We start from the raw sequence: 20440 nt of genomic DNA, 5'->3' as shown, positions 1-20440 counted from the left end.
GAGGGGGCGAGTAAAAGAGGAGCACTCGGAGGATGCTACTTTCAAAATCATGCTAGCTTTCGAAAATTACTGTACCTACCCTGCCTTTAAAGGTCCAGTATTATGTCATTTTTCACCCATCTCCAATTGTTCTAAGAACCCCAACAACATAGTATTTGAGGTTTATTTTCCCAAACTCGACTGTTTTCTGGATTTTTAACCCTCTGAAAAGTCACTTTCATGACGCTTCTAAAAACAGGCCGTTTTACATGAGTAGGCGTGTCTGTAGACGCTGACCCAACAATAGTAAACCTAGCAGTAAATCATTAACAGTCTTCCTTCTGCTCCTCACCTCTTCTAACCACAGGAATAGTCCATTTAAGGCGATAGTCCATTGTTTTGTCATACCACTGCGTCGTATTGGGTCACAAACACTTCAGATCATCTCATAAAGGCGATATAACGGCTGATAAAACTTTAACTGATTGTGAGCGCTCGCGCTGCGCTCCTACATACTAAATGTAAAGATATTAACTGTGATATCAACCTGCTTCGCCAAACTTTACCTGTGAGGTAGTTTGAGAGGGAGGGGCACGCATTCTTATGTTGGGTAGGAGAAACAAGGATTATCAGGAGGAGGAGTTTCCCCATAATGAGTCATAAGGGGGAAAAATCCCACTCACCCGTTTGGAGCTGACTTTTTACGAAATGTGAAATAACAAGGGAAGGAGGAAACAGAACTTTTTCAACTTTGGCCCTCTGAATGAGGCTAAAGGGATGTATATCACTGTAGAAAAACCATTATAAAGTGAATTTGTCATAATACTGCCCCTTTGATAAATGGAGGGCTTCTTGGTGTGTCCTACCCACCTTGTCCATCCTGGAATTGAACAGGCCTCTGGTGTTGGTGAACACTTCCAGGACGAGCTCAGATGCAGTGATAGAGACATACTTCTTCCTGAGATCAAAGCTGCCCACAGAGGACAGGGAGACTGCACCTTGTGTCAGCTCTAAAAGGCTCCTTTTCATTTTCCTGAGTCGCTCGTAGATTTCCTCCTTCACCTCTGCCTGGATCACCTCCCGGGCCTGCTCCATAATGGAGTGCTCATTGCGGCTCACCTTCATCAGTACCTGATTTTAAAAGACAAACAGTGAAGGTTTGGCAAGATCTCTTCTTCTTCTTCTCAAAGTGCAACCCTGCTAGAATGTGACTGCGTGATCCTACTTTTCCTGTTTCTACTACTTGAACAGAGACGAGAATATGAAAACAGTCACTGGTCACTTTACTAGCTACTGTACATCCTACCAGTACAGGGCTGCTTGATCTGTAAATTATAATCACATAAAAAAACATAATTCCTAATAACTATGTACAAAAAAAAGCGTGATTATCATATCAATCCAAAAAATGTCCAAACTAATTTATTTATTCATGTTTTTTATCTAAAAAAAAAAAACAATTTAATTGTGCTAACATAAGAATAGCACGTTAACGCCCGGTTGCTAGGTGTCAGTGAACCACATCAGACGACGTCACCCCTCAATGCATTTTAGTGTGGAAGTTGATTGAACCTAACAGAATTGGAATCTGTTGTAGAAGCAAAAGTGAAACTTTTTTGAAAAATATAATTTGACAGTTTGATAAACATACCACTTGTTTTTGATATTTGGTACTAGAATTACAGTTAATTACCATTTACTTGTTCTCGCAAGTTTTTAAAAAAAATGAAACAAATTGTATTTCATACCATTTTGTACTTTCAAAGGTGAAATTTATAATTATTGATATCGCATATGTATATCGTACTGTTAAGTATCAGGATATATTGCATCGTGACATGCATATCGTGAATTGTATCATATCGTCAGATTCATGGCGATGCACACACCCCTAATTCCTAGTATTAGCACTTAGTTACAGCTCTAAGTCTTACTACCTAGTAGTCTGACATGTTTAATTATGATCTGTAACTATTGTATTTTTCTAAAAATCAAACTAGTGTACCATAAGTGCAGGTTAATTATGTTTAGCCTTGCATTTGGTTCTCGGAGGTTCAATGTCATGTTAATATGTCCTTCTTTGCGTAGAAAAATCTACAGATGCTCAGTTGGATAAGACACTAAGCTGTTTTAGGGTATGACCTGCAACATGCTTCACTTGTTGGACCACGTCAAAGAGAGTCCAACAGACTCTGCTGTGGATCGTCATCCTTACCCAAGTGTAAACCAACATATTCCCAAATTCAAAGGTTTTAAAGAAAGCTTTGAAGGCTCTGAGACATTATTCATCATAATCATTTCACAGTTGATGTGAATTAAAAAAACGGAATTCCAACAGACTGTGTCTTACTGAAATTGGCAGCCCAACGCCTTGTATCCGGATCCCCAACTTATAGGGAGAGTCACAGCTGTAGTGATCAGCCAGATACTTCATGAAATCGGCCAGGTCCACTTTCACTTTGGTGCTCTTCCTCCGAAAAATGCGAAGTTGCTAAGCAAAGCAAACAGAGTGAGAACGTTTGATGTTAAAAAAGCAGACAAAGAAAGCAAGTTGTTTGCTTTGTTTCCTCTTCACAGCTTTTCATCTGATGTACGAACAGTGACATCAGAAACTTCTTTGGGTCGTGATTGATTTTATTTTAATTAACTTCCAATTGTTGGTTGAACTAATTTTACCCATGGAGAACCAGAGTGTGCTGAGTCAGCATTCAGATTAGAAAGCTGTTTTGTTTTTCTCTTCATGTATTTGCAATTACTGAATTACCTGCTTACCATTTGTTCTTTGGTTTTTCTGTTTTAAAATCAAATCAAAATAACAAATAAACGGTGTGTTTATTTGGTTTTACTGACAGAATTACAGAAAAATCAAAAACCAGACAATTAACTCTTGCTCTGTTTGCGTGTTATTTGGATATTTACGGGAAAATATGGACGAGAGCTTCATGTTTTAATCTCACCACACAGAGGGGACCCACAGATGGGGGCGAACTTTTACTCCAGGACAAAAAAGGAGGAACGCATAAAGTCACTAGACTGATGGTGAACTGGTGAATTTAAACGTCAGAAATACATACACATTTTTTTTGAAAAACAATGTTATGTAAAGCATGCACATGATATGTGATTAAAGGCACCAGAGGTGGTGTAACGAAACTACTGGTGCTCCTCGTTTCCGTGTGATCAACGTCCGTGTGTGTTGACGGCTGCCGTTAGTGGCTAGCGGTACTAAAACATGCACAAAATATATTTTTACTGCCCTGAAAAAAGCTGTAATTGTTTTTTCAAAAGCGTCAAATGGTAGAAGTTCCAACATCTATTGTTCCTCACAGTCGATAGTCAGTCACCAGTTTATTTGGATACATTTTGGACCCTAACACTGTTTGGTAAAGTTAATGCCTCTTTGAAATCAATGTGAGGTGGACAACATGCTACATGATTATTTTTTATCAAACGTAGCAGAGTACAAGTCCTTCTGTGGGTGCTTCTGTGTGGTGAGATTAAAACATCAAGCTCTCATCCATAGTTTCCTGTTAATATCCAAATATCACAAACAGAGCCAGATTTAATTTTAAAACAGAAAAACGCTGTTTGTCTGGTTTTTAATGTTTTTGTATTTCTGTTTTGGTTTTAAGTCATTAAAACAAAATAACCACACTGTGTCTTTGTCATATGGGTTTGGTTTCCATTGCATGTAATTATTTAGGCATTAAGTGTTTGCATTGTATACAATGTTTAACATCAGGCCAATTGGGGGTCACCATGGGTTCAGGTAAGACAAGGAAACATCAAGGAACACGCCGACAAATGTGACTACCACTCAAAGCTTGTTCTTTAGTCATTTATCATCTGTCACTCAGTGATTCAGAGTATAAATATATGCATATTCAATTGCAATTCAAATATGATTATGGTGAACAGCATTTTTTCCAATTACAAATAAATTACAATTATATTTTTCTTCCCTGAAAGTTGATTACAACTTTACTAACTTTTATTCATATAGTGTTGTGATTGAGATTGTATGTGATTTTGTATGTGTACAATGTGGTTTTAGCATCTTTACATTTACATTTTAGTGCATTGATTCTAATATCGTAGGTAAAAGCCCAACTAGGTATAAGAGTTGGAATTTAGCTCTGTTTAGGGAAATCAGTTTCAAACTATTAAAAAATGTTTCATATCAAGCTTTACCACATTTTACTACAAACATTGAAATCGAGGAGTATACTGACACAAAGGCTCAGATGCCCACGCCAAAAATATCAAAACCTATATTCTCATTGATTAGGAGGCCTAACAAGGTAACCAATAGATAGGAAAGAAATTAGATGATTGATATTTGTTTTTAGCATATTTTACAGCTGATTTAAGACCAGTTATCATTAGAGAAGCTAACAGAAGGTAACACAAGAGGAAGGTAATCTTTTATTAGATTTTTCAGTTCAGGCTCAGTAATTGTGATTAATTAGTGAGGATGAAGGAGGCATCCATCGTCGCTAACTCTTCCAACACCGTTTGTCCGATTTTGACAAATAAGCTATCAAATAATTCACAAAGTTCCCAAGATTTATGCTTGTACTTTTATTATTTGTAACCATTTTCAACTTTATTCAACTTTTTCAACCGCTTTCAACCTGCTAATGTTCAGTTAATGCTAGGTTAATGCTTAGCTAATGCTAGATTTGTGCTAATGCTAAGTTAATACTATTGATAGGTTAATGCTAATGCTATGCGGATGCTAATACTAAGTTAGTGCTAATGCTAGATTAATGCTATTGCAAGGCGAATGCTAAGCTAATGCTAAACTAATACTATTGCTCGGCGAATGCTAATGCTATGTTGGTGCTCATGGTATTGCTAGGCTAATGATAATGCTAGCTTATGCTAATGCTAACCAATGCTGATGCTAGCTAATGCTAATGCTAATGCTAGTGTAATGCAGTGCGACGCGGGCTAGTACCTGCATCCTCACTTGCATTTTCTTCAGGAAATGCAAATATTCTAGTTGTAATTTTACTTTAGTAATTGGGAATGTAATTGTAATTGACTTTCTGAGGATGAAAACGTATTGTAATGTAATTGTAATTGGGAAAAATGCTGGTCACTGTAATCGTAATTGAATTGTAATTGAACATGAGTAATTGAAAATGTATTTGTAACTGTCCTCATGGCAATCGTACCTTTAGAATGTCCACTGTTTCAATCTGGTGGATGTCATCATCCTTAGTGTTGGCGTCAATCTTAAACAGGCGGTGCACGAGGGGGAGTTTACAGAGAGGCCCCAAGTTGAGCTCCTCGTAGCGCTTTTTGTCCTTCAGACCAGCCAGAGACAGTCCCAGCTCATACAGGGTAGTGATGCTCGCCACTGCCTCAGTGCTCTAACAAAGACAGAGAGGAAAATAAGGCTTCCCCCACTCAGCTCAATGAATGATCAGACTGTTGATGCAAACACCTCGATGAACATGTTGACTTCTCTCTGGATGAACAGAAGGTTTTTCAAAGCTGAGTACTTCCAGTGAGTTATCGTTCTTGGATCAAGCTGTGGAATCAATCTGCACACACGGAAAACCACCTACATACAGCCAAGACACAAAACATGGACACAATTAATGTACATACAGTATGTTTTTACAATAGACATTTCTAAGATCCTTTAAACCTTTGTAAACAGCAGGTCCATCACCTGTTGTGTGTCTCCCATTCAAACATCTTAGACATATGCACTAATAAAGCAATAATAAGGATAAAAAACACAAACACATACTTATTTGATGACTACAATAGATTGAACACATAATAGAGGAGGGTAATATCCTCATTTTGGAACAGCTCTTTCTTTAAGTCATCTAGTGTTTATATAAATCTATGGTGGTTTGCCTCCAGGCTAAGCCCCGCCCAACAAAATACGTCACAATGTTTACAAATAAAAAAGGTGTCTATTCAAGATAAATGAATTCTAATTTAAAAGTGTGACCTGATGGTGGCGCTAGAGAACAGGTCAAGGGGTTATTCATGTATTCAACAAAAAAACAAAGTGCCTGACACAAAAACATTTTCTGGAGGCAAAAATTCCTGGGGTCAGATTGACCCCAAAGGTAAAATGTGTTAGTGATATTTGAGGATAATAGGAGGGAGACGTTCAACTTAATAATCAAAAACATTGAATTTATCTTTTAAATGGATTAAAATGTGTCTCAGTCTGTCCCACCTTTTTGTCGGTGACCAGATCTCCTTCATCAGCAATTTGACGAATCATGCCTTCCATCATTTGGTTGATTTGCTCCAAGTTTAAGGTGTGGTGCCTCCCGCCCATCATCTGCATTCTCTCTTGCTCCATGAGCTCCATGTCTCGCATGTTCTCCCCAAACACCTTTCTTTGCTGTGCATGATACGCCTCTCTAAAGACGGGGACGTCCTTCTTACTGGGAGGAACTGGCCTTTCCTCAGCCACCCTAGTCGTCCCTAGTGCTGGGAACTCAGCGCTATCCAGGAAAGTGGCCCCAGTATTCTGCTGCTGCTGCTTGTTTGTTGCTGTGGGGCAGTGAGACAACACAGCTTTATGATGTAATTATAATTGTAATCGTAATTGAAAATATTTGTTGCTGCTGTAATCATAATTAAATTGTAATTTAGTTCAGATAATTCACTTTGTAATTGTAATTGTCATGGACATTCTTCACACATGTATTCAAGAATTATTAAAATATGTTTCATATTTACCGCTCACTTCTCTTCAGGATCATTTTATCACTTAAAAAGGAACTAAAATCTAGGTGTATACTGATAGAGAAAAGGCTCAGACATTCAGATCATAATATTAAAATCAATATTTTCATTGATCAGGAAGCCTAACAAGGTAACCAGGAGATGAAAAACAAATCAGATGATAAATATTTTTTTGTGTGTGTGTGTGTATTTTACAGCTGGTTTAATACACGAGTCAAAACTTCTATTTAATAAAGGTTCAGTAATTGTGATTAATTGTAATTGAACTTTAGTTATTAAGAAGATAATTGGAATTTTAATTGTAATTGGGAAAAATGCTGGTTATTGTAATTCAATTTTAGTTGTAATTTAACATGGATAATTGAAGACGTAATTGTAATTGAAAAATGTAATTGACCCCAACTTTGGTGTGGAACTACTGTAAATGCTGGCTACCTGATGCAACACTGGACTCTCTACCAGTGAGAACAAAATATATTATAAAAGTGCAAGGTCGTAGCAAATAGATTTATTATTTTTTACTAATTTATATTATTACGTGAAGAAGCAGCCATTTTTATTATACAGTATTTTTTACTGACAAGCACTTGTCATTGAAGCTTGTGCATGGTCACATAAAAGTAATAAACAATTGCTGTAATTACTTTGAAACAACAATTCAACTTCCAATTATTATTGTGTATTTGATAATCAGTTACAATTATGACATAATTATAATTGATTTTCTAATTGTAATTGGCAAATTGGAAATTATATAAAAATGGTCGATTACAATTTAATTAAATGCAAAACCGGGAAACCATTTTACAGTTCTATGGCTCACACATACAGTATGTAGTTAATGTTTCACATCAGCTTTTCCCAAGAGGAACAATGTAACATTAATAAAAGAATATTGACATATAGGGTTGGGGTCAATTACATTTTTCAGTTACAATTACATTTTCAATTACAAATCAATTATGATTACAGTGACCAGCATTTTTTCCAATTACATTTGTTTTTTATCCTCAGAAAGTCAATTACAATTACGTTCATGATTACGACAGCAACAGATTTTCAAAATTACAATTATGCCATCATTGTATTTAGTTATCAATTACGCAATTACAATTATAATTGACCATAACCCTGCAACATAAAAAAGGCAAAAAAATATGAATACCTATATTTTTCTAACAAGGTAACCAAGAGATGAAAAACTAATTGGATGAGAGATAATATTTCTTAGTGTATTTTACAGCTGATTTAAGACATGGGTCAAAATGGACCCGTTATCATTAGAGATGCTAACAGAAAGCTAACACAAGACGAAGGTTGTTTTATGGAGTTATTATCTCAGAAACTGTTAAAGATATGATAACCAAATTTGGTGTGTGGCTTCAGGGTATCAATACCTTGATGGAGTTCGAAAATGAGACGCGCGCAATTATTTTTTCCGGAGTTTTTGCTTTTGTTTCTTTTTTTTTTTACTCTGTTCGAGGTATCTTCAAAGGGGACAGCTTTTCTCAGAATCCGTTTAAGATATGATAACCAAATTCGGTGTGTGGCTTCAGGGTATCAATACCTTGATGGAGTTTGACAATGAGAAGCGCACAATTATTTTTTCTGGAGTTATTGCCCTTGTTCCGTTTTTTTTTACTCTGTTCGAGGTATCTTCAAAGGGGACAGCTTTTAGAAAACATTTAATATAGTTAGTAATTTTATATTCTGATGGGATCATATTTCTTATGTATACATCTAAGTTCTTTATTTAGGACATTTAAGAAAAGGTTGTAAGTTATAATGAGAACAAATCTGGTGGGGGATGTTGATGATAATGTCTTCTTGTTTATTAATGGCTCGGTAATTGTGATGAATTGTAATTGAACTTAAGTAATTGAGAACATACAGTACATGTAATTGACTTTCAGTGGAAAAATATTTTTTATTTTTAGTTGTAATTTAAAAAAATGCCAGTCACCATAATGGTAATTATGTTGTAATTGAACACAGATAATTGTAATTGACCCCAACCCTGCTGATAATAAATGCTTTAATGCAGAACGGTTGGATGTGGTGGTACCTGCAGGTGTGTTCCTGTCAGCAGTCGCTGCTTTTGTTGTACCTGTTGTTGCTGATGGAAGCTCCTTGGCTTTGCAGCTGTCGGGCAGGGAATTGTACTGTTCCCGTGTCAGCTGTTCACCAAACTGTAGGAAGTAACGGGCCTGGAGCTGCTCCATGGACAGAACCGCAGGCTGGTGAACACTCCTCAACTACAACACATCAGTGAGCCTTTGTTCATCCAACTAAACCTGTAACATTTCTCCTTAAATATATAGAATTCTTCCACCAATTTACATTGATCATTGAACCGTATGCATTGTCAGAGAAAACATCATTTCATCATGTAATAGCAAAAAAAAAAAAGCAAATACCCCACTTCATCTGTTTAGCAAACTACCCAACATTTAATATAACTTTGATCATGTAATTGCTAATTAATTACAATTATGGCATAATTATAATTGTAATTTAAAAAAATCTGTTGCTGTTGTAATTTTAATTGAGTTCGGGTAATTGACTTTGTAGTTGTAATTGCCATGCAAATCCTATAAAAATGTTCAATTATAATTTAACGCAAAACTGGGGAACCATGTTAAAGTTCTACACATATGTGGTTAACAAATACTAAAATATGTTTCATATCAAGTTTTCCCACATTTTACCATTAAAAAAAATGTAATCTAGCGGTATACTGTACTGACGCAAGAAAGGCTCAGACGCCCACACCAAAAATATTAAAATGTATATTTTCATTTATTAGGAAGCCTAACAAAGAAAAAAAAATGTTTTTAATGTATTTTACAGCTGATTCATGACCCGTTATCATTAGAAATGCTAACAAAGCTAACACAAAAGGAAGGTTAACTTCTATTAGGTTATTTATTTCAGGCTCAGTAATCATAGTAAATTTAGTACTTGAGAACACAATTGTAACTGACTTTCTGAATATAAAAACTAACTGTAAATTCATTGTAATTGGGAAAAATGCTGGTCATTGCAATCGTAATTAAATTGTAATTGAACATGGGTAATTGAAAGCTTAATTGCAACTGAAAAATGTAATTAACCCCAACCGTGATACCAACTATTAAAATTGAGTTTCTCGTGGCACAAATGTCAGCCCGTACCAGGCTGACACAGATGTTTCAGTGAGGTAAAACATTTACTACGACCGTTTGCTGTGACGTAGTCGTAGAGAATGTTGTACCTCTATCACCCTCTGCTGGAGCTGCTCCTGGCTGAGTGTCCCTGGCTGATTACAGGATACAGGTGCACCAAAGGATAAGGGTGCTGATGCAAACACAGGAGGACCAGTGAGGTGGATTAAGTGTGAAGAGCTCGGCACGCCGTGGAGTTTAGCATCAGGAGGATCAGGAGTGCTGGTCCGGCTCAGAGATGCTGGGCTTTCAGGTGTGGACGCTCGGCTCTCGTTATCATCAACTGTTGACGTCAATGCAGATGTTAGATCTCGAGGGAAATGGTGTTTATGGTATACCACGCCTTCGTGGATGATCAGTTTTTTCTTGACAGATTTAACAAGGGGTGTTATATGATTGTAACCCAGTGAGGATAAGTCCAAGGTTTTTTTATAAGTTTGGTAATACACACCCAACAAGTTCTTCATAGGAATACCATCTGGATGCTTTTTCACCACGAGTGAAACATCTTTCTTTGCCTTCCTGCGAGCTTTTGTTTTACTCTTTGTCTCTCCAGCTGTGGACTCAGGGTGTGCCGGGGGTGCATTATCTGTGAGATGCACCCTGTGGTACACACGCCCTCCTTTCAGGACCAGGTCCCTCTGCAGACAGGCTACCAGGCCGTCTACAGAGTCCAAACCCAGTGCGGACAGATCCAAAGGTGTATTGTACGCTCGGTTGTAGTGGTTAAGCACTTTTTTCAGTAAGATCCCAGTTGGGTGTTCCCTCACCATGGACACAACGTTTTCCAGAACTTTATCCATCTTCACTTATTCTACAAGAAGAAAAAACAACAATTATTGATAAAGTATTAAGAAAAGCAATGTACAGTTATAGTTGATAATCCTTTGCACTTTAAAAAGGGAATGTTAATAATGTGTATATATAGAAATTCTATCAGACAAATCTTTACTATAATTTAAATTATTTATATTTTATTTTTATATATATTATGTGTGTGCACTTCTATTTAATTCTTCTTTAATTAACAGTCTTTTACTTAATTATATACAGGGTTTTTTTTCTCTTCTTTCTTTCTTTGTTAAGTGTTTAATATTCTTTTTATTTGTAATATTTCTTGAGCCTCTGTAACACAAGTAATTTCCCCCAGGGATAAATAAAGTATTTCTGATTCTAAAACTATTATGTGACCCCTGACCAGAGGTGAAAGTAACAGATTACAAGTACTCATATCATTGTAATTGAGTTGCTTTTATGGGTACTTTTTTGAGTATATTTTTAAATCAGTCATTTTACTTCTACTTAGGTATGTTTTAAAAGAAGTAATTAGTTACATTTGTACACCAGACAACCAGACAACAATCAAATGCATCACATCATAGCCGACCAATCAGATTAAAAGTAATGCACCGCGCCAAAACAGCATTGAATTCTGGTTATTTTCCCAGAACATTTATTAGTTATTATTTTATATATCATTTTTAATTATTATTTATCATTCATAATATATAAATATTATTATTAATTCAATTAAAAAAATATGAAAAATTCTCAGACTGAAATAACTGATAAATAATAACATTATATATATATACTGTATATACATATATATAATATTATTATTTATATATATTAAATAATAATATTAATACGCTAGCTTCTGTAGCCGGGGATCAGATCGCCAAGGCCCCCGCCCTGGACGACTGCCCGATCCACACTGCACCGGCCTCGTATGATCCCTCCTGCGGGTGGTGGGCCTACGGGAGGGCGGGCCCACGTCGTCCTTTCGGGCTCTGCCCGGCCGGGGCCCGTGGGCAAAGCCCCGGCCACCAGGCGCTCGCACTCGAGCCCCAACCCCGGGCCTGGCTCCAAGGTGGGGCCCCGGTAGCGCCAATCCGGGCGACGTGAACTTCCTCCGGAAAAAGGTGGAGTGCCTTCTCCGGGTTGGAGATGAGGTTCTGCCCCAGGTGGAGGAGTTCAAGTACCTCGGGGTCTTGTTCACGAGTGAGGGAAGGATGGAGCGAGAGATCGACAGGCGGATTGGTGCGGCGTCTGCAGTGATGCAGAGTCTGCACCAGTCCGTCATTGTGAAAAGGGAGCTGAGCCGAAAAGCAAAGCTCTCGATTTACAGGTCGGTCTACGTTCCAACCCTCACCTATGGTCATGAACTTTGGGTCATGACCGAAAGAACAAGATCACGGGTACAAGCGGCCGAAATGAGTTTCCTCCGTAGGGTGGCTGGGCTCTCCCTTAGAGATAGGGTGAGAAGCTCAGTCATTCGGGAGGGGCTCAAAGTAGAGTCGCTGCTCCTCCGCATCGAGAAGAGCCAGATGAGGTGGCTCGGGCACCTAATTAGGATGCCCCCTGAACGCCTCCCTAGTGCGGCGTTCAGGGCACGTCCCTCCGGAAGGAGGCCCCGGGGAAGACCCAGGACACGCTGGAGAGACTATGTCTCTCGGCTGGCCTGGGAACGTCTCGGGGTCCCCCCGGACGAGCTGGAGGAAGTGGCCGGGGAGAGGGAAGTCTGGGCCTCCCTACTGAGGATGCTGCCCCCGCGACCCGGAAACGGCTAAGCGGGAGAAGATGGATGGATGGATGGATGGAATAATATTAATAAATAAATAATTAAATAACGACATAATATATATATATATTATTATTTATCAGTTATTTCAGTCTGAGAATTTTTCATTTTTTATTTTGAATTGAATGAATTGGTGTTATTTGATTTAGAAAAATAATTGCACATTTTAACAAACCTTTTATTTACAAAATGACTCCAGAATCACACTGCTTAAGGCAACAAAAACAATAATTATACAAAGAAATGCACAAATGACATTGGTATTATTTAAACTAGTACAGTCCCCGTCGGAAGTATGCACACAACACACTAAAATGACAACAAAAACACACAAAACAAGAGAGAAATATACTGAATGATAAAAACAACAACAAAATACACAAAATGACAACAAAAACACACAAAAATGCTGATCAAAATGATCAGTCTGGGTCCCACATCAAGCGGGAGATGATGGTAAATGATCAAGGGTTGGGGTCAAATACATTGTTCAGTTACAATTACCCATGTTCAATTCAAATTAAATTACAATTATTTTTTATCCCCAGAAAGTCAATTACAACTACATTCTCAATTACTAAAGTTTAATTACAATTAATCACAATTACTGAGCCTGAAATAAATAACCTAATAAAAGTTCACCTTCCTCTTGTGTTAGCTTTCTGTTAGCATCTCTTATGATAACACGTCCTAAATCAGCTGTAAAATACACTAAAAACAAATATTTATCATCTAGTTGCTTTCCTATCTATTGGTTCCCTTGTTAGGCTTCTTAATCAATGAAAATATAGGTTTTAATATTATTAAAATGGTCAAATGTGGGAAACATATTTTAATAATTGTTAACTACATATGTGTAGAACTGTACATAGAACTGTAAGATGGTTCCACAGTTTTGCCTTAAATTATAATTGACATTTTTGTATAGCAATCGCAAATACAAAGTGAATTATCTGAACTCAATTACAATTTCATTACAATTATGACACAGCAACAGATTTTTAAAATTACAATTACAATTATAATTACGCCATAACTGTAATTAATTATCAATTACGTGGTCGCGATTACAATTATACACGAGGAACAGTCCCTCCTGCGACTGTCTTAAAGGGGCCACGCAATGGATGGCTACGCTTTAAAAACTGCATTGTAACCACATTGTAACTGTAACCAAAATACAGAATTTACTCATTAATGACAACAAAAAAAGCTAAAAGTGGCACTGTATATAGATGTATGTGTGTATGTATGTATATGTATGTATATATAAGTAGCTCATATATAAATTGGTTATACTTGTTACGGGGGGGGGGGGGGGGGGGGGGATTAAATAAGTCAGACTTCTTCCTACTCTTTTTTTGAATGTGTAAATGTTTTATTGAAATATTCTTTCTTTGTGTCTTTGACTTGTTTTGGAAATTGACTTGTTTGTTGTCATTCCTCTCATTTTATATGTATTGTTTTTACATGTTCATAAATAAACAAAGTAAATCAAATTTAATCAGAAAAAAAAATATATAATGAGTTTATATTGCATATTGCCATTCTGAGGAAAAATATCAAGATATGAATGAGAGTCAATATCGCACAGCCCTATTACACAGTTTGATTACAGGCACAAGCTGGTGACTTCCCCCTTTGTGTTTGTGGGAGGAGCCTATAAAGAGAGAACGATAATGGGAAGTGTTTAGGAATGATTTCAGCGGTAATTACAGTGCAATAAATATAAGCATGACTCTTTGTGGCCTTTAGAACGTTAAAAGGTGTTTAAAACCCATATTCAGCAGTGTCATTGTTACTTGGTAATACTTCATTAGCCAATGAACTCAACCATCCTGGGAACAAAGCATCATGGGATTTGTCACAGCCAATTGGATCAAAGAGTTACTTTTACTACCTAGAGACAAAAGGAGCCAAAGTTAAATAAGCAGAAACAAAACAGACGTCTTTCATTTGGTTTAAATGGCCTCCTCCTTCAAATTAAAAGCACACATTTGGTTTGTAAATGAGAAAACAAAAGTCAAGGGCAAAATAGTGTGTTTTGTTAAATAAGAACAGAAGTATAATGATTACACAATCTCTAAAGTTACTATGAAATAGACCAACATCATTACCTAACAGGAAGTGCAGTTGAACGTATTACCGATAGTGACAACAGGTGGAATTTAAACAACAGTCCTTTACAGAACTATGGTTAATTCATTGCCAAAGTTTATTTTTACAAAAAATAACAAGGAGAGGTTTACATTTTTGTAAAAAAAATCCCATTTTGTAAATAAGTGAAATGAAACTGTATTTAGTGCCTCATTAATAGATTTATATATATATTTCCCTCCTGTTGTGGTTCATGTTCTATTAAAGTTTGTGTATGTTGTTGTTGTTTGTCTGTTCTTTTTACTATTCAGTATATTTTTCTCTGGTTTTTGTTGTTAATTTTGTGTGTTATTGGTATTATTTAAATTATTCTTGTGTTTTTGGAGCCGTTTGGTTGTTTCTTATGTTGTTTTGTTTGTTTCTCAGTTATTTTTGTGTATTTTGTAGTGATCTTGTGTATTTTTCTCTCATTTAGTGCGTGTGTTTTTGGTGTCATTTTGCGTATTTTGTTGTTTGTTTGTTCTTTTTATCATTCAGTATATTTTTCTTTTATTTTATGTGTTTTTTTTTGCTTTTGTCGTTTTGTGAGTTTCTGCTAATATTTAGTATGATTATCATTTTTTAACTAATATTAAACATTATAAGACTATTAAAAAACATATGATTAATGCTTTCATATGTTAATTTTCCACTCTCTCTCTCTCTCTCTCTGTCTCAAAATCCACCTGTAGTGCCATCGCGTTGCCCAGCAACATGCAAAACGACAACAAAGACACACTAAATGAGAGAAATATACACAAGATCACTACAAAATACACAAAAATAACAGAAAAACATAAGAAACAACCAAACAATGTCAAAAACACACAAACTGAGATAGAATAATTGAAATAATACCAACAACACACAAAAATGACAACAAAAACACAAAATGAGAGAAAACTATACTGAATAATAATAAAAAAAAAAAATACACAAAATGACACAGAAAACACACACAATAATAACAGAAATGATCATGATGAGAACATGAAATGATAAAACTCTTGGTCCCACAACAGGAGGGAGATGACCAGAAATGATTAAAAACTATAGAAATAAATCTATTAATAAGGCACTAAACACTGTTTCTTTCCATTTATTAACTAAATGTGATTCTTTAAAATGTGTTATCACTCTTTCCTTCCATCATTATGCTCTATAGTTGGATTTTCACAGAATTTTAAGCAAAATGCGGAAGTTGGATTAAAAAGATAAATTGGCTGCTTGAGCCATAAAGTTTCAGAACCACTGGTATAGTGTATTAAACTGGTCTCAAACCAGCACACACCAACACAGAAGAAGAGTTTAACGCCTGCATCACAGATGGATAAGAGCTGTCTTACCTTCACTAATGTCTGATTCTTCTTCTCCCAGTGAAATACAAGCAGCCAGTGGGTTTTAAAGATCTACAGGCTCTTATAGTCCCTCCACTCCTCCCTCCTTATCTCACCTACTGTGTTTCTACTTCAGCAGAAATGAAACTGAAAGCAATGGCCACACTCATCAGACTGTTGTTCCTGGAAACGCCCATGCCTCCATGTGTGAGGCTCACACAGAGCAGGAGGGGACGGAGGAGAGTCTGTCCAGGGTTTAACTTTCAGATTAAAGAGAGATGAAAATGAATGTGAGTGCTGAGGAGGGGATTCATCAGAAGGGAAAAGGAAACAAGCTGAAATAAGTGAGGGAATGTTAAGTTTCCCTTTCATTCCAGTCAGCTGGTGATTCTTAGACGTCACATAACAGTCCAAGCTGTCACTGCATGAAACAGCTTTAAGTTACAACTTAAGTCACCATTCTCCTTTAAAACACGAGTGACCTCTGTCACTATAGAAGGGTTCGGACTTAACTACAATGAATCCCACAATGCATTTGGCTTCCATTTTGGAAGGCAATGTTTGAACAGGAACTGCTGTTCTTCCTTCATCCAGCGATAACGCTGACGACGTGTGCTGTTGTCAACTGTCACAATCAAGGTGGGAGGGGCTAAAACCAGCTTTTATCACGTCCCTAGAGTTATTTGTGGACAGGGGGTGTTAATTCCTTGGGTTGAAAAATCAAGTCATTCACCAAGTCCGGGTATAAAACATAAGGGAAGCTGTCGTGGTCGGTACTCCACTCAGACTTGTAATCGATATGGTGAGGATCCTCACATCCAATTACAGCTGTTTTCTCCTTGTAACGAGTAAGGGCCTTCTTATCCAGTGACTCAGAGTATTTTTCCATCGTACCAAAGCCGATGAAATGTTATTTTCCACTGAATATTATTTAATGTTACACTATCAGAGAGAGCACAGTTCACCAAGACAAATTCCTCGTGTGTATTCAATACATTACTTGGTCAATAAAGTTGATTCTGATTCTGATTAGTTCCAAAAAATCACGTGTGCAATGCTAACGCTACCGTGAAGAATGTAAACAAGCCTACCAAGATGGTCGCCGCAAAATGCATTGTGGTATTAATTGTAGGAAAGTCCGAACCCCTCTATTGGGGCAGTGGTGGCCTAGTGGTGAGGGAAGTGTGCTTGTAATCAGAGGGTCACCGGTTTGAATCTCACCTGGGCCATCATCACTGTGGAGTGTTGAACAAGTCCCTGACCCTAACTGCAGCCCACCGCTACCCCTCGGGGAAAATGGGTTAAATGTAGAGAAAGACTGTTTCACTATGGTGATTAATAAAGGATACATTATCATAATTATTCACACAATTAAACTGTAGGATCAAATCTGTGCAAAATGATCATGTGTGGATGTAGGTGAGAAAATCATAGTTTGTGTTTTGGTCATAGCAGATCAATCAGGTACACAAAGCCCTGAGGAGAATTAACCCCCGCAAAGCAGGAAGATCAGACCACATTCCTGGGCGGGCCCTCAGAGCATGTCCAGATGAGCTGCAGACATTCTCACCTCTCTATTCTACCTGAGTCAGAGCTCCGTCCACCTCAGACGCCATCACTGCTGTCCTCCACACTTCCCTCTCTCACCTGGAGAGTAAAGACTCCTACATCAGGATGCTCTTTATCGACTACAGCTCAGCCTTCAACATGGTCATTCCCCACACGCTCCCCCAAAAACTGTTTTCCCTCAGGCTTCACAGCAGTGACTGGCTGCTGGACTTTTTGACTGACAGGCCCCAGTCCGTCAGGATGGGGAACTGGACCTCAGCCAGCATCCACAGGGACCCCTGGCACCCCACAGGGCTGTGTCCTCAGCCCCGTCCTCTACACCCTGTTCACCCACGACTGTGTCGCCTTTGCAGATGACACCGTGGTAATAGGATACAGGAGGAAGGGGCCAGTCTGATGACATGATGTGAAGAGAACAACCTGGGAGGGGCCAGTCTGATGACATGATGTGAGGAGAACAACCTGGGAGGGGCCAGTCTGATGACATGATGTGAGGAGAACAACCTGGGAGGGGCCAGTCTGATGACATGATTTGAGGAGAACAACCTCACCCTCAACAGGTCAAGACCAAGGAGATAATAGTGCAGTGAAGACATCATTTATTGTTATTCTTACATACAATGTATATGACTCTGAACTCTCTTTTATCTCAGAGTTGTATTAGGTTCTAGGTTTGATATTATGAATTATAATGGGAACATTTGTAATACAAGAATAAAGTCTTACTGTCACAAGAAAAGAAAAAATCCAAAATACCACAATGAATAATTGGTAATTTTATGAAGGGGAAAATATTTATATATAGTATTATGACAATAAAGTATTATTTAATTAGATCAAAGTCAAAATTTTATTTAAAACGGAAAATTATATTTAATACAGTACAGTCATAATTTCATTTAAAAAAGTTATTATATTAAAACAAAACCCAAATTTAATGGAAATAAAGTCATATTACGAGAATAAGACATAACTTTATGAAAATAGTCCTGATGATTTTAACTGCTGATTTTAAATGTTTTACTGCTGATTTTAAATGTTTTACTGCTGATTTTAAATGTTTTACTGCTGATTTTTAAGCTGTTGAATGTCTGTTGCACTTTTTGATGACGTAAAGGACCTTGAATTGCCTTGTTTATGAAATGCGCTACAATTTAGCCATAAACTTACTTAGAATAAAGTCATGGTATTACAAGAATAAAGTCATAATTTTAAGAGGAAAACAGTCAATCTACAGGTGCAGATGCACAGATCAATCCCTGTGTTATAAATGAGATCTGTGGAGGCTTTGTGAATTTGTATTTCAGTTCAGCTTTGGCAAATAAAGAAATAACTTGTCTTTTGGCACATTTGCACCACATTAACATCACTATCACAACTTTGAAAAGGATCTACAAGAAAAGGATCTACTCCTGAGGAGAAACCACACGGACTTGGAGGCTGTCAATGTTTATTTCCGGAATGGAATTTTTTTTCTTCTTGTACGATTCCAATTTTATTCTCATAATATGTGACGTTTATTCTCGTACAATCCCAACTTTATTCTCATCATATTAGACGTTTATTATCGTACAATTACGAAATATCCAGGAAAATCCTGAATATGGCTGTAAAAAGCCATAGTGAAGTAGACACATTGCACAGTAAAAGCTGTGTACTGTGGACACACTAACCTGCTCCAGTTTCCAGTCACAGATCGTTGGACTCTCTCATCCTCTCACTGGGATCATAGACTGTGAACAGAATGGACGGAACAAACTACCCGCTGAAGTGAAGCTGTTATTATTAGAGCGCCCCCTGCTGAATGGCTGCAGTATCGCTCAGAAACCCCGCCTCCTCAATGTTAACAGATGGCTCAAACTGTACAGTTAAAATACTCGTCACATCATTTTTTTACCAAAGCTAAACCCTACTGTGTTCATTAGTTATTATCACCCTACATTATGTTCTAGGGCTAATTTATCTGTGAAGTTTGTTTTAAATAAGTTATTTGAGGTTGAAAAACGGGATTTGACGTCACATATGACGATGATTGACAGCCACAGATCTTGCGTAGCTGTCTTTGTGAATAGCAGTTATGTCGAGAAGGAAAGCCGAGACACCATTTAACTAGATATTTGAGTTGAACTATATGGTGGTTTTGTACTACACGCTATGATCTGAACAAGACGTTGGTAGAATTTCCAGACGGGAAAGATACTTAAGTTCTCGGCGTAGCTGGGCTTGCGTAAGTCATCAGGGCAGTACGCTAATAGGGCGGGGCGTGTAACACGTCTCCTCCCGCCAGACCCTACTGCGCAGACTCGGGCTCCAAATGACGTCAAATTTGCAAGATGGAATCGCCCATAAGCACCGTACGTCGGGTAGTAACAGCTACAGTGTACGCCCACTGACTGGGACCACTACGGTGCGACGGCGTTGCTAACGTTAGCAACGCAGCTAACTCAATATGTGAACGCTAAAAGCTCGTGCTAAGTGTTCCTGCTCATTGTATAAACCATTTAAAATGAGCGGCGGCCTGTTACATGTATCCTCAGGTAGTAACATGGCTACAGACGTTACGCAAAGCCTAATGTTTTTGTCTGGAACGCAGCTAAAGCTATTGCTACGTTCAAGGACAAAAACAAAAGTGGTAAATTACAGCACTTGTCTTAATGTTACAGTCGCACATTATTAGCCCATACTAACAATGTTAAAATGTGTGACATTCAGTTGATAAATTATTTTTCACACTAGATATGAGATTAGTATTACTACTGTGGATGTCAATTATTATTCATGGTTTCTTTTTTTTAACATACTATAATTATATAACCTTATACTAAATATCCTTATATCCGATAGCCCTTGTTAACCCATAATAAAATGTATTCTCAGGTCAACTTTTTTCAAGGTTTATTTTCTGG

The 20440-nt window shown here is 37.4% G+C and overlaps 1 protein-coding gene across 4 annotated transcripts in view; it reads right to left on the bottom strand.

Annotated features, from left to right (window-relative positions):
* Positions 1 to 19527, bottom strand: part of LOC114481634 (uncharacterized) — a 69048-nt gene extending 49521 nt beyond the window's left edge. The window contains exons 1-9 of one of the 4 annotated variants that reach the window (XM_028476604.1): positions 19208 to 19527; positions 10360 to 10722; positions 9959 to 10191; positions 8771 to 8960; positions 6188 to 6510; positions 5432 to 5551; positions 5160 to 5357; positions 2330 to 2470; positions 850 to 1110 (exon numbers count right to left, since the gene is read on the bottom strand). In XM_028476604.1, coding sequence (XP_028332405.1) covers positions 850 to 1110; positions 2330 to 2470; positions 5160 to 5357; positions 5432 to 5551; positions 6188 to 6510; positions 8771 to 8960; positions 9959 to 10191; positions 10360 to 10711 — 1818 coding nt within the window. In that variant the 5' untranslated portion in view covers positions 10712 to 10722; positions 19208 to 19527. Of the gene's footprint in view, positions 1 to 849; positions 1111 to 2329; positions 2471 to 5159; positions 5358 to 5431; positions 5552 to 6187; positions 6511 to 8770; positions 8961 to 9958; positions 10723 to 15974; positions 16098 to 19207 lie in introns of those variants that run through there. The other 3 variants (XM_028476601.1, XM_028476603.1, XM_028476602.1) reach the window with 3 other exon arrangements.
* Between the last annotated feature and the right edge of the window lie 913 nt (positions 19528 to 20440).

Source organism: Gouania willdenowi, chromosome 19 (assembly GCF_900634775.1).
Source record: "Gouania willdenowi chromosome 19, fGouWil2.1, whole genome shotgun sequence".
NCBI classification, from domain to species: Eukaryota; Metazoa; Chordata; class Actinopteri; order Blenniiformes; family Gobiesocidae; genus Gouania; species Gouania willdenowi.
Note: the sequence above shows the minus strand (reverse complement) of the source record. Positions and strands in the feature narration are given on the sequence as shown.